Here is a 15,389-nt window from a genome sequence, read left to right on the forward strand (position 1 = left end):
CATGTAAATTTAAAATGTTTATTATTAAAATTTAAGCATAAATCTTAGTGCAATACAACTTTTTTTATTTAAATTCTTAAAATGTTATATAATATCATATACAGAGTATATTTTTATATTTACTTATGTATGATATTGGTTTAGTTCAATTAATTTTTGTTATAGAATGTATAGAACCAAAATCAAACCAATAACCAAAAAAATTAAAAATTTCGAACCAAAACCTAATTGAAAAAATGATTTTGAACTGAAACCAAATCGAATAAATGGTTTCAAACCAAAACCAAATCAAAAAAAAAATAAATAGTTGACCAATTTTTCAACTTGGTTTGGCTTTATTTTACTGTTTGGTTCAATTTTTTGCTTTTTCTTACCTACCCCTACTACATGTTGAAAGTATACATCAATATGTATACTTTAATTTATCTAAGATTTCAATGATATTTACAAAAAAAAAAAAAAAAAATTAACTTGAGAGTGATGTTGATATTAATATATATAATATGAATGGAAATAACTAAATTATAACATAACTAATTGATATTAAAACTAGGAGTAAAAATTTAATAAATATAAATTTCAAAACCAAAACTTATTACTAAAAAAATTATCCACCAAATACAAGTTATCTTTAATTACATATTCATTTAATCATAATACATATTATTAATATATTATATTCATTTAAAAATATCAGTGCAATAAGTAGTATCAATTTCTCTCCTATATTTAAAATTCTCATTAGATAATACTATGATATATAATTATATTTTAATATCTCCTATATTTAAAATTCTCCAATATTTCAGTAAATTTTTTCACAAGGCCCCTATAAACACAGTTAAAAATAATTTACAAAACATTTATAAAATAAAAAAGTAAAGTGCACTAATATTCAACAAATTTCATGAACACATTCTGCAGATAAAACCAAAAAACGCATTCCGAGTTGGACTTTCAAACATACCACAAAAACAAAATAATGCTCCCGTGATAAAGCCATGCAGAGCCTCATTCCCAACCCCATCATCTGTACAAGCACTGTTTTTGTGCAGGAACAAAAATGACCAGCATGCTTCATTGCTTCCACAATACCCATTAAATAAAAAGGGGGAAAAAAAAAACACAAACTTAAATATGGGAACCGCTACAATCCCAATCCTCCTCAGATTTATCAGCCTGGGAGTATCTTCTGCTTCGATTCCAAGATACGAAACCAACTGCCAACAAACGAGCGAGTTGCTCCAATCATTAGTACAAATACTGGTGAACTGCAAAAGGTTTGCATGCTTCTTTTCACAAGATAATTGCTTAATCACATCTACTCATGGGCTTGACTAAATCAGTTGCCAATTTGGTTGACCAATCGAGACATATTTACCTCAAGGAGACTATAGTTGATCATCGCAAGGAAGAAGCTCAAGAACCACCACCATATAATACGCAAGAACCCCTGTGGTCAATGCTTTTCCGAGATCTTATTAGTCCTTAGCTCAAATATCTATGCCAATGCATCACAAGATCTTGCAAGTCCTTTGGATACATCCACACCGATCAATCAGCGAGCTTTTTCTTTGCTATAGAACAATCACAAGGATTGTTGAGGTTTTAACACTCTTTAAGGGACTACCTTGGATTTTACAGGAACACTGCAATCATAATCATCATCCTCGAGATCACTAAAAGAGACGTCCTCTTCATTTCCCAAAGGAATGGTGGTTCGCCTATACGCAGCTAGGTCTGAATTTTCCTCCTCTGGCCAGTCATCCCCATCATCTTCATAGGTTTGAAGAATTACTTTGGATGATGACCCAGGTGCTACATCCTTATCTTTGGTCCAGATCATTGGTTTTTCTTCAATAACAGACTTATCAATTATTTGCATCTCAGAACTTACAACAGGATGCTTCTCAGTCTCAATATCCGTTGTTGCAGAAGCAGCAGATTCAAAAGCATTGGTCCTAAATGGCATGTTTTCAGAGCAAGCATTACAAGACGATGAGCAAACAAAATCTTCCTTCCATAAATTACTGCAATCTTTTGAGTGTGGGGTGCCTCCTCTGGACCAACCTTGTTCTTGCTTTGTCCGTTTTTGTAGTTCCTGCATCCACCTTGCTCTAGCTGCCATTACCTGCAATGCAAAAGGTCATCATTAAAATATCTAAAATTCAACACAAAATAAAAATTTGTCAAAATATTTCACCACCAAGCAAAAGAAACAGTTCACAAATTATAAATGATAACGAAGTCCACCTTGAAATTTTGTTTAAAATATGCAGTTACATCACCAACTAGTTTCTACTGCTTCAGAATCAAAGCTTCCAGCACTCCAATTTGGTGCAAAGATAAGAAGATCAAATACATTACACTCTTTTACATTGCTGAATATGAAGCAGTATATCTCTGAACCTAGTCTACAAATGTACGTATATTTTTTAATAGGAAGAAAATAAGAAGGCAAAATAACCTAACGTCCTGGTTTTTCAAAAAAAAGACACGAACATTCCCTGATGTTAGTACCCACCCCCACATCCCTATCCCCATTGGACATTTGAATAGAATGATGCTTTCCCCATATTAATTGACATCCAACAATGGCTTTATATATTTGTCCTAGTAATAAATTTAAACCTCTAAGGTGTCGGCTGGTTTATATGATAAAAAATATTCACATGGTATGCATTCCCTCATTCTCGGAATAGATGCCTACCTCATGGAATTATTTTGTTTAGATCATGTTGTCAAATTTCCAAGAATGTACATAAGATGCCCATGTCAGTGCTCGGAATATTACAAAAAGATTGCCATTGTACACTTGACCTATGTATGAAAAATATGTACCAAATTAAATTCAGGTTAAGATTTCAATTTTCAACCACCGTAAATTTTTATTAAAAAAAAAAGTAAAAAGTCAATTAATGGAAATAAAGGGTCACTGTGGTTCTAAAATTTCTACTACTATTATAACATATATATAATATTACTTTTATCTATTATTGATTTCTAATTTTGTTATTATAATAATTCATTATTATTATTATTATTAAAAATATAATAATATGTGATAATTCTATATTATGGAAACATTAATATCCCACAAATAGGCTAAAACCTACCCATGGGGGAGCATGGAAATGGGATTACCATGTTGTGAGAATCCTTCATTTCCAAGGAATGTGAGATTTATCGCCACATCAAATTCCAGCACCAAAACAAATGTGGAAAGGGGATGGACATTACATTCTCAAGACCGTTAAAAGATGCCGTGAACCAAACAGCCCCTGAATGGTCAGTGGGGGAACAAGAATGGTCCAAAAAAAAACCTGTTCCTTTGGAAGAGTTTCACTGAGAACGATTGCATTGGCCACTGCAAAGCTCACTTTGTCACAAAATATGGCCATGAAGAAGAAAATGCATGCCTGTGGAAAGATGCATCAAGTATTTTCTACCTACTTATTTTTTCAAATCTTTTCACAATTTAGAATTGAATTCCAACGAAGGACAATACATCAACTTTATTTTTTTAGAGGGTTATGATCAACTAAAGAAAGGGGTATAAGTATCATTATATTTAAATGTCAAGGGAGACCAACGCCATTTTTTGAGATGTCTTAATGACAAACCTAAGGGGAGGTCAAATATAACAGTAACTCAGCACTCCAACCAACCTTACTATCCTTAGAATCTATCATCAATATCACACCAAACATGAAGACAGCATTTGGATGACCTTATGACATTGACAACTTAATTGATGCAGGACAGTAACTAATAGAAATAGATAGAATTTAGAGAGAGAAACAGAGAAGAGGAGAGAAAAAGTGACTTGGGGAAACAGAAATCAAAAATAGAAAGAGAAATGAGAGAATTATGGGGAGAGAATTAGAAGAAGAGAGAAGGTGCTGAAGGACAGCACTGAGAATGGAGGATGAAGTTAGATACAGAATAGAGAGTAAGTGAAGATCATAGTTGTCAGTTGTCACATCAAGATTCAAATCGTGAACCAAAATTCCAATTTAGGGAATCAAGAATCGAGAAATGAATCGAATCGTAAGATTCAGTAAAATTTCCAAAATCAATTATAAATGACATGCAAATTTTGATAGTAAAAAAATCATATTTCTTGTGTATGCTTTCCCTGAACAAATGAAAAGTAAGAGGATGAGTTAGGCAATATTGCTAAAATAGTGAATTTTAAGCTGTTCAAGGGAAGGAATCAAGAAAAAATAAAAAATAAGCTTTTGGTGTCTATCAAGAATTAAAAAATAAGATTTCATGCATTTTCTTTCTTGGATTAAAAAGGAAAAAATAATTAGCCTAAAAAACTGATCATAATTAAACAAACTACTAAAGAACTAACTTTTGAATCTTAACAACACAACAAAACATGAGTACCATCTCAGCCGGTGAGCGTTCCGCCCCTTCTTCATGGTAAAGCATTATACACACTGTAGAGCATAGGATGGCTTTGTGAAGGTAACATAAGACTTAAAATTCTATTTTCTCCTCTTTTTAAGCACAAAACTGACATAAACAAGGCATTGAAGATAATCAGGTAAAAATAAAAGCAATAAAAAATAAAGAAATGTGCTTTGGGGATTTTAAACTAGCCAAGATTCACGAGGTGAATAGATAGATTCCGCAAAGATTCAATTGATTTTGTATTCACTAGTAAGATTCAAGTCATGAATCGAAAGATTCTACTAACTATGATAGAGAGAGGGAGAGAGAGAATGGAGAAGTGCAGAACAGGACAGAACAGAGACGGGAGGAAGAAGAAGAAGGATTAGGAAGATGGCAAACAGAGGGACAGTCTGCACGAGAGAGAGAGAGAGAGAAAGGAACTAAATAGAGATTCTGGATTCAAACCTGATAACTGTCTCATACACTACACAAGCACACTATTTAAACACCCAGCATTACAACTAACAAACAGTTACAAGATAACCCCAACCTATGTGTTAATCAAATTTAATTTTATCTCCTTCTATATAATAAACCCAAAAGTAAATATCCAATTCTTCATTTTCCTTTACTCATTTTCTCGCCAAGTGTTCCATCTTCTTCCAGCATTCCATCATCTGGCCATTGATCCTCCCACATGCCCCTGCAACTCCTAACTGCCATTATGCCCAGGAAGCATCTTCGTCGCAGCCGCACTTTCGTAAATGAATTTGTGTCCGGTTCATAACAGATATCCTTCAGTGATAGATCATTCTTTCATGCATTTTTCTATAAATTCTTCTCAAGCTATGTTTATCCCACGATCAATCCCTCCCACAAAAAAATATAACTAACAAATAATTACAAAATAACCCCACAACTAAAACATGTCATTACAAAAAAATAAAAAAAAACTACTGACTTAAAGTGCACAAAATAATCCAAAACCAACTAAATTTCGAAAATATCTAAATTTATTATTTTAAAAAAATCCCTGATTTCTAAATCTTGAAACAAAATATGGTGTCACCCAGAATAACTCACAAGCAATCCTCCATCAAGAGGTTAAGAAGGGAGAAGAAAAGAGAGCTGTTGCGGAGCTGAGCGAAGACTTAGCGACGGAATAGAGAATATAAACAGAACAAAGAGAGAACAAGGGAAGAAGAAGAAACGAGGAAGAAGAGAAGAAAGGAGGGAGAAAGCCGCATGAGAGGGAGGGGGAGAACAGTTCTGGAATTTTTATTCAAAATGATTAACTGTCCAATATTTATACCTACAACTACTAAAACACATAATTACATAAAAACCCCATTATATAATAGGAAATTAAACAACACCAGAAAAGTCCAATACAATCAAAGTTCCCTGATTCTACACATAAAATATTTCCAAGTGGACAGCCTAAAAGATGTAGGCAACCCTTCATCATACCCCCCTGGTTGAAAGGAACTTGACACCGGATAGTGTGGCTAAACGTACGACTCCTAACAGCTCAAAAGCACTCTCATGAACTGCATCCTCAATAAGTCATGTAGCATCTGAAGTGGGACGACCTCTCCACTCATTGTATACTGTCAAAAAGCACCCTGAGGTATAATCATGAACTCAACATCTAGAATAGACTCCACTATTTCTCTTGGCTGAGAAATAGGAGCCTGAGGAACCTCAAACCCTACATGAGTACAAGATGATGATGCAGGAGGCTCAAAGGTGCTTTGATAAGGTGTCAAACCCACCACATTAAAATCTAGACTATTGTGGCAGGTGAGTAGGCAAATCAAATAAATATGCATATATCCGAGTTTCTTAAGGACTAGCCAATGGCACAGGCATGGAGCTCTTTAAATGAATTTCCAGAATAGCATTCAAACATAAAGTGAACCATGACATCATCGCCCATATAAAATTCCGTAGCACTACACGTCACATCTGCAAGTTTGTAATCCATATAACTAATGAGAAGTTTTCGCCTACACTCAACATGCAACTCATGAATGTGAAGAAAAAAACACACAAGAAGCTCTAATATACGGATATCTATTGGCAAAGGAACAAGATCAATGGGTGCACAGAGTTTGTAACCTAATACACACTCAACAGGACTCTCACCCATGGACCTATTCACGGAATGATTATATGAAAACTCAACGATGAGTAGCACAATGACCCACTTGCCCTGTTTTTCTCCCACTCCACACCCAAGGAGTCAAATGGCACAGGGTCAACATTTACCACAAATTATTACCCATTATGACGGCACCAAGTCCCACTTGGTTCAGCCAATATCCCACTATCCAATTCGTTGGTTTATCTTGCAATTATAGAGACAAAATACCATACACATGAGCAAAGCATTTGCAGAAGCAACACCTCCCAACCTTAATCTTTTATTAACCCAACAGAAACACACTATGTAACATGCAGGAACACCCACCCAGAAATACTCTATTGTCATGTAGCATGTCACTTTAAATACAGTTGAAAATTGACACCAACCCCAAATTTTCAAGGGTCTGGATAAGGATGAGCACAATTCGGTGAAAACCAAACTACCTGAATTAACCAAGTACAAACTCTTAGGGTAACAAATAATATTATTGACAGTGTTGGAGGGATCTTAGCAAAACATAAATATCTTTGTCATATGTGTTGTGTCTTTGTTTAGCATTTAAGAGTAAATGCTATAGGGTATTTCCCTAACTCAAGACTCCAACTACACCTACGTCAAAGGCATGACAAGCAACCTCCAAAGACTCCTAAATTCAAAATGCCTAAGTACAAGTGCTCCTGCTTAATCTCTTTAAAAGCTCTAGATGAAGGGGTCCAATGAAACATCCCTTCTTTAGACAATCTATAATAGGAGCCAAAATGGTGCCAAAACCCCTTATGAATCGCCTCTAAAAAAGTAGCTCATCCATGAAAGCTATGAACCTCAGAAATAGTCCTAGACTCAAGCCACTCCCCAATGGCACTTATCTTATCAGGATCAATGATTGTTCCTTGTATAGGGACCACAAAATCAAGAAGCACACTAGATTGTAAAAAGTTGCACTTCTAAAGGTTAGCATACAACTTCACTTTCCTTAAAGTGACTCCTCTCATGAAGCTATATCAAGTGCCCCTCCCTAATCTTACTATAGACCAATATATCGTAAAAAATAAAACACTAAAATTTTTCCTATAAATGGATATGAAATAAGTTTCATAACCCTCGTAAAAAGGATTGGGAGCATTAGAAAGTCCAAAGGGCATAACCCCTCAAATAAACCATCCTAGGCCTTAAAAGCAATTTTCCTCTCATCTCCTAGTCGAATTCTAATTTGGTGACACCCACAGGCAAGTCAATCTTAGTGTACCAACTACATCAAGCTAGCATGTCAAACGTATCCTCATGCCCAAGGATGGGGAACTCATACTAGATTTTTTTTATTACTCTACCATCCACACACATCCTCTAAAAGATCCATCCTTCTCCACGGTTAGAATGGTTGGTAGCCTAATACGATGCAAGGACCAAGGCTATTTCTCAAAAATCCTTTGTCAAGGCATTCTCCTACCTGCCTATTCAACACGCTTCTTTGAGTTCATCATAATAAAGCAAATTAGGTAATTATAAACTTTAAGTGAGATCTATAGAATGCTAAATATCCCACATGGTTGGTAGCTCACAAAGAAGCTCATTAGGTATTCTATCAGAAAACTCAACTCACAACTCCCTTACCTCGAGTGGGATACTCGCATGGAAGCTCTAATCTCCAAGGAAGTTCCTATGATTGCTACGAAACGCATGTTTTCTAAGTTCTCTCTTACTCAAAAGCTCTATGAACTAGTAGTTGGATGTTTCTTCGAATTGGGACATGTACAACTATCTTGCTCCTAAACTTTTCATCCTTGGGTGTGGGCTTAGTAGGGATCAAAATGATCTTCTTGACTTTATGCTTAAACAAATAAGTGTTTTTCCTTCCATGATTGGTCAAATAAGGATCATATAACCACAGGTGTGCTAACAGTACATTGGCCACATCCATCAAGAGTACATGACAACAATAAACCCTATCTTTATAATTTCCCATTTTGGCGGGCACAAGGCAACTCTCAATGACAAGTAGATTTGTCATGTTTACCCAATTCACTCTAAAAGGATGCACGTGTGGCTCTCCCTTAAGATTCTATTTGTAAAAGTAGCTTTGGAGGTCACACTCAAAATACTACCCCCATCAATAACCAAGCTGTCCTGTCCCCCCCCACATCTGATGAAAGTGTTAAAAAAACGAAAGCGATTCACTTCCACTTCTCCCTAACCATAATAGTGCACAAGACTTACCGCACCACACTAACAAGGTTGTCATCCTCCTCGAAATCATCCACAACCTCACCCTCATCTCCCTAATACTCAACAACATCTACAACGTGATCCTCACAATTAGGCATGTCATCAATCTCACGCTCCAAAGCCAAGGTTTGTCAAGGACAAGAAGCAAGTCTGACCTCTAGCATAGCCAACAATGACACAGCAAAGATGAGCTACTAGGTTGAGGAATTGTTGGATCCTCACAATGAATAACATGATGGGACTCTATTAATCTCGCTATACTACACCTAGAATGAAGGAAGGATTTGGATTGACGAGAGTCACTTGAGATAATGACCTCTGAAGGAATTTGAGATACCCTTCAATGGCAATAGCTTTCAAATAAGCTACCTCTAAAGAATCGAGTGTAAGTGTTTCACTTCTCTCCTAACATCCTCCTCAACACCATTCACGAACCTAGTGACTATAAGATGTGTGACCTCAAAAATAACACTATTAAGCAGTTGATCCTCAAATTGATCAATATAAGTGGATACAATGGTGATACATTGATGGCCCAAGAGGTCACTACTAAACACTTGGTTCTTATAGGAAAAGGGAAGTACTTCTCTTTCACCGTTGTTTCATCACCTCCTACTGGGTTATGGAAGGATCATCTACTGCTCAAGGGTTTGTTGAACAATTTGCCAATATTTCTTGGTTGGTCCCATAAATTTCATCTTGGAAAATTGAACTTTGTCCTCCCTCACCTTGTATCCAATTCCTCTCAAAGTAACCTCCATCTCTTCTACCTAAACCCAAAAAGGGCTGAACTAGTTTGCTAGGTGGTATTAAGGCTTGACACCTCTTGTTGAGTGCTATAGAAGCTCTTGAGATGGGAAAAATGCCTTGGGCTAAACCTACAGAATATAAGGACTCAATAGGGTGCCTGACTGATTATTCTAAGCCATATGCCATAGGGTGCTTACCCAACAAATCATTTGTGCAAATTATTCGACAAGATGCTCAAATTTTTGGTCTGCAAAATCCTAGAGTGTGTTGAAGTAGATACAAAGATTGGGTATCAATTGGTGCAAATTTGTTGGGATGATTTTAGTGGCTTTGTTGGTGGCCATGGATAATGCAACATGCTGAGGAAGACTAAACTTGACTACAAGTGATATGAATCCTAAAATTTAATACAATGCATACACTTTAAGCTATTAACATAATTCACATGAGTTGACATGGTCCTATATAATATGACAAGAAGGGTGTATGGATATGAACAAGGCTCAAGCAATGAATGAACCACAAAGTCAACAAAAAAGGGCGGACTTTCTAAAATGGTAACAAGAAACTTGGAATTTTGCAAATTACAAACTTTCATATTCATGTAAACAAGAGAATTCTGTTACCTCACCAAAAAATCTAAGCCCAGATTGCAATGAGTCTCAAGCTCTCAGCATATTCATGTAATTTTTCAAACTCACAGTTTCTCAAGTCTTCACAACAGCACCGACAATCTGCAGCAACAAAGTCTGGATTTCCAGTATAGGTGCCAAATTTATCCTCCAAAACATGCAATATGCACTAGCACATGAATTTCTTCAATTCAGATTCAAATCTTGAGGGGACAAAAACAAAAAGTAAAAAAATTGCAGCTGGAACCAATTTCTCATCAGTTTGGAGGTAGCAGAAGGTCCTGGTTCTGTTGCATGCCATGAATGTTGCCCGCACCTCAAGTGCATGCTCTGGTAGTAGATCAAGGGGTGGTGATGCTGGAGATGGTGGCAGTGTGTCAAGAAAAGGTCAGAAAGTTAAGGGACTGCTTGGTTAAGGATCCAAAACTTGCATCCAAATCCTCGTTTTTTAAAATGAAAACAGCAAATTGTATTATCACAAAAATGCATTAGGATAACAATTCGAGTTTAGTTTTCTAAAACAAAAAATTATAAAATATGTTTGGCAGTAGCAGGGTGGGTGACATTAGCCGATAATGGCAGCATTCAATGGTCGGTGCCAGTGATTAGACGGTGGCAACTGTTGTGGTTGTTGGAGCTGGTAGGGGGCAGGGGTGATGAGTGGAGATAGTCAATGACGGCAGTAGATGGCGGTAAGTGACAACGGGTTGTGGTGGTCATGGTCATGGTGACCATGATGGGTGGCGATGGAGGTGGAAGGTGGAGACAAGTGGAGGTGGGTGGTGGTTGGTGACTGTGAGTCGTGGTGAGTGGTGGCCAATGGTGGTCAGAGTGGTGGGTAGTGTTTGGTGGTGGTGGGTTGTGGTGAACAGTGGCCAATGGTGGTCAACAGTGATGGGTAGTCGTGTATGGTAGTGGTTGGCGTTCGATGGGTGGCCGTGCATGGAGCTGGTTAGCAATGGCAGGAGGTGGTGAAATGGGTTAAGAAAGGGTTGGGAGTACTGGATTTTATCTGAATTCATAAAGAACATCATTTTATAGAATCCTAAAAATGTGGTGTTTTCATGGTCATGTAACAACTAAACAAATACATTTTATTTGCATTTTCGGTATTCCTTTTTGCAAAACTGTATCTGGAACCTTAACCAAACAGGCCCTCAGGCTTTTGAAAGGGGATTGACTCGAAAACTTTTGGTCGCTGCATAGGGGTTCGCTAGTGGTCAAACGGTGATGAAATTTCACAAGTTGGCCTTTCAGTGGTTACGATTTTCAATGGCGTGGATGGTGCCATGAAAATCTTTCAGAAAAGGGGTGTTTGAAATTTGAATCACGGACCATAATTTCTAAGGAAGCTACAAATGAACAGAGCTTCAGTTCCTGGGGATTTTCCTGCTATTTCTGAATTATGAACACTTAATAGGACTATTTGTCATGCACAAAACTTACAACAATGGAAATTAAATCAAAATAACAGGAAATTGTTCTGGAATGTAGCTTTGAATATTTGGATGACTCGAGATAACAAAGGAAGATAGTGGACATATAGAAATTTGCTCTAACACCAAATTGATGCAGGACATTGACCGTTAGAAATCGAGAGAGAATTGAGAAAGAGACGCAGAGAAAAGAAGAAGAAGATAGAAAATGGGAGAAGAAAAAAGAACTGTAGGAGACAGAACAGAGAATATGAACAGAACAAAGAAAGAAGAGAAGGAGCAGGGAAGATGAAGAAAGGTGGAGGAGGAAGAAGAAGAGGAGATGATGGAGAAGACTGCATGACAGAGAAGCAGAGAGAGGGACTACTAGAATTCTGATAAAAATGATGAACTATCTCATATAACTCATGGACCAAGTATTTATACCTACACCTACTAAAATGCATCATTATAATAAAAAAAAAATAAGCCCAACACAATTGGCAATTACACAACACAAAAACAAAAAACAAAAAAACAAAATCCATTTCAATCATAGTTTCCTAATCTACGCCTAAAATATATATGCCAAATAGGTGGCCTAGAGGATGTAGGCGGTCCGCTGTCATTAAATCACTTCACCAATGCTACAATGATGACATTTCTATAATAATCAATCAGATATGTCAACACACAAAAAAAAAAAAAAAAACAATGCCATCCAGTCCACTATACATGCAAACAACAATGTGGCTCTGTTGTATGCCCCCAGGGCGTAGCTCAGGTGGTCGAGCGAATTCCGGGTGTGCCTCTCACGAGGTCAGCAATGCGCCTCCCGGGTTCGATTCCTCCCCTGGGCTCCTGGTTTACCCTCTTCGTGGTGATGTGGGGCCGGATCCACGGGGCGTGGGATTAGTCACTGGCCGGTGCGACGGACCGTAAAACGGACGTCGTTGACGGTAGGTGGATACCCGGACGTACCCAAAAAAAAAAAAAAAACAATGTGGCTCTGTTGTAGACTGATTGAAATATGGAAGTTCACATTGGATATATGGAAGACAACTTACATGCATTCCTAATATGTATCATATAAAGTACAACAAAAATTCTCCAGTAACTTCACTCCAGCCTCTAGCTTCAATTTTATAGTCAACAGAGTTTCCTTGATCAAAATTTAAGATATTAAATAAATTGACCTATTGTATTGGTTATAAACACAAGTCACCAACCATAGGATGTATGTGCTAAATGCATGAAAAATTATTTGCTAAGTTCTATACAAATCAGGCACAGTGAATTTTCAAATGGCAGTTCAAAAATGTTAAAAATTCAATCGATAATGGAGGAGGAAAAATTTGTAAATTAAAGCCTCAGTTAAAACTAGGTCACTTATATAGAAAATTTGTGTATGGAAGACTAAAATTCCCAACAGATGAACTGATGCTGCACAGCAGCATACCTAAGTATTTTTCTATGCAGCTCAGCATAAGAATTAAAACAATAGTGCTGCCGCTTAATAAGTACCTGGGGTGATGACAAAAGCTCAGCATCTTGTTTCTTGAGCCTTGAAAGCAGAAGAACAAAATAGACCTTCCAAAAGTAACTCTCAGTCATATGGCCAGGGCAAAGTTCAATTCTAAGAGCTGCTAGTCTTGGCAAAAGGCGTTCAACAACCCAAGCATGCTCTTGTTGGGCATCCGATAAATCAAAATCTAAAACAACAAAACGAGAAAGAGCATTCATAAGGCAGAAAAAAGATCCATAAGATGCATGATCATTAGCATGGATCATACAGGAAGACACTATATGTGGTTCATCGACAGCATTTTAATTACAGCAATCAAGCTCACCACACAAACTTCCACCAATCGATTTCTAATTATTATAAACTACATTGTTATTAATGGCATACACATTGCCTCAGTCTTTTTGCAATAACAAATATTCTATGGCATTGTAATTGGCATCCATCGTATGAGGAAAATGGAGCAGACTTTTTAATAGTGATGCCAAAAAACAAGAATAAAATGATGAAGAAGACAGATATGGGTAAGTGAACAAGTGAGGGCATACTTCTAAGTTTGTAGTGCAATAGAATCATTTGATCAAGCAGTGTCTAATGAATTAATAAATGTGGATAAATTTTCAAAAAAGGTAATGGATATTTCAGTCATGTACTACCACAAGTATACTCATAAGTCACATCATTGTATGCTATAGCAACAAATAATTATAAATACACATGAAGTGTCACTAGATTTTTTTTTAATTTGAAGTTTCAATTTAAAAATTTTAGAATGATAAATAAATTCCCCTCCAATAGCAACTTCACCATATGTTCCTATTAATGGAAGAACTACAATAACAATGACCAGCAAGTATAGTGATTAGTTTTCCTGCGAAAATAACAAAGAAGCATAAATGCGTGGTGTTGGATTCTTAACACACAAGGAGAAGAGCAAGAAAGAAGAGGAAGAGGGTTGGAGTTTAGATTCAAATCTTTTGACACGAAGAAGAACTGCGAACAATTCAAAATGCAAACAAAAGCTCCAATGCTAGCGATTAAATTTTTCGTCTCATGACAAATTCGTCTATTATGGTCATATCATCAAAGACAAAAGCAACCATAATTAGTCACGCAGAATTAACAAACCACGCAAAATAAATTAACCAATCTGTCAAACCAAGAATAAAAATTATGAGTTTTTGAAGCAAACATACCATCCAAGTCTTCTTCCTCCTCTAGCGGAAAATCCAACCACGTCTCAGGGTGCATCGCGATATTCTTCGCGAAGGCTAACACCTCATTGGTAACCCCTGCAACTCTTCCTAAATCATACTCCTCCAACCACTCCCCCTCGTCCTTCTCTGACCCAAACGGTAGAAAATTCGAGGCCATCTTCGAAATTTCCGACACCGCTCTGTGATGCGACAGCTTCGAGAACCCCGTCCTGAACTTGCCTCCGATCCCGGCGATATCGCTGCGAATGCTCGAAATCCCAGCGTTCTCGGCGGTATCTTCGCCCGAAACCTCACCGGAGACCGACGGATCCGACGGCTCGGACCGATCCCAGTCGGAGACCGAAGGATCGGCGCCACAACGAGAAGGAGTAGATGGCTGGGAAGGCGGGGGAGCGAGGAAAGACGCGACGCCCCATAGCTGGCGCGTCAAGGTTTCTCTGAATTCTGAGAGGTCTTCTTTGACGCCTCGCCCCTGAGCGTCCGATCGATCATCTTCTTCCGGGTGTGGTTTGGAAGGTGAAGCCGGAGAATGCGCGCTTGCCGCGACGGCGCCGAACGCGGCGACGTCGGGTTTGTCATCGTCGAGTCGCAGAGTGTTCGCCAGCGAACGTGCCAACCATGACATCTCGATGGCCGAAAAGGCGAGGAAAGATAGGTTTTAAAAAATGTGCATACCGGCGGAGGCCAAGTTCCGGTGGGCGACGGAGTACGGACTACCGTGGTCTCTTTCTCTCTATATTAGATTTTAAATTTTGAAAAGGTTTTGAATTTTATTTTTTACTATTTTTTATTTTTTAAAAGAAGGTGGAATTTTTTTCATTAATACAAATTAAATGCTGTGTTTACCAGATTTTCAAATAAAAAATAATTCTAAATAATAATATGAGTCCTGTTCCCAATGAAAAATAACTAGTTGAAAATTTGGGCTTGACAAATAATATAAATGCAAAATATTAAATATATATCCAATTACGTATGTTCAATTCAAATTTTTTTGAATTAATATATGCTGATGAGAAAAGTAAATGTTAAATAAATGTATTAAAATTGTATTTTGTTGTATGTTTAATTTTT

At 37.2% G+C, this 15,389-nt stretch overlaps 1 protein-coding gene across 2 annotated transcripts; it reads right to left on the reverse strand.

Moving 5' to 3' along the window:
* Positions 1–894: 894 nt before the first annotated feature.
* LOC131162446 (uncharacterized) lies at positions 895–15,048 on the reverse strand. Of its 2 annotated transcripts, XR_009138810.1 has the most exons (4): positions 14,295–14,998; positions 13,098–13,285; positions 1,382–2,131; positions 895–1,220 (listed from the first exon to the last, which is right to left on the reverse strand). XR_009138810.1 is itself a non-coding variant. In XM_058118928.1 (3 exons), the coding sequence occupies exons 1-3, from the start codon at positions 14,938–14,940 to the stop codon at positions 1,619–1,621; spliced, it is 1,347 nt and encodes a 448-aa protein (XP_057974911.1). In that variant the 5' UTR covers positions 14,941–15,048; the 3' UTR covers positions 895–1,618. The 2 variants fall into 2 exon arrangements, 1 of the variants encoding a protein (XP_057974911.1); XM_058118928.1 differs by having other exon boundaries at positions 895–2,131; positions 14,295–15,048.
* Between the last annotated feature and the right edge of the window lie 341 nt (positions 15,049–15,389).

This window comes from Malania oleifera, chromosome 8 (genome assembly GCF_029873635.1).
Source record: "Malania oleifera isolate guangnan ecotype guangnan chromosome 8, ASM2987363v1, whole genome shotgun sequence".
NCBI lineage: Eukaryota > Viridiplantae > Streptophyta > Magnoliopsida > Santalales > Ximeniaceae > Malania > Malania oleifera.

Coding starts and splice junctions, on each gene's coding strand:
- LOC131162446 (XM_058118928.1), bottom strand. CDS start 14,940: ATGTCATGGTTGGCACGTTCGCTGGCGAACACTCTGCGACTCGACGAT. Junction 13,286..14,294: donor GGAGGAAGAAGACTTGGATG/GTATGTTTGCTT, acceptor TTGTTGTTTTAG/ATTTTGATTTATCGGATGCC. Junction 2,132..13,097: donor AGCTTTTGTCATCACCCCAG/GTACTTATTAAG, acceptor TTTGCATTGCAG/GTAATGGCAGCTAGAGCAAG.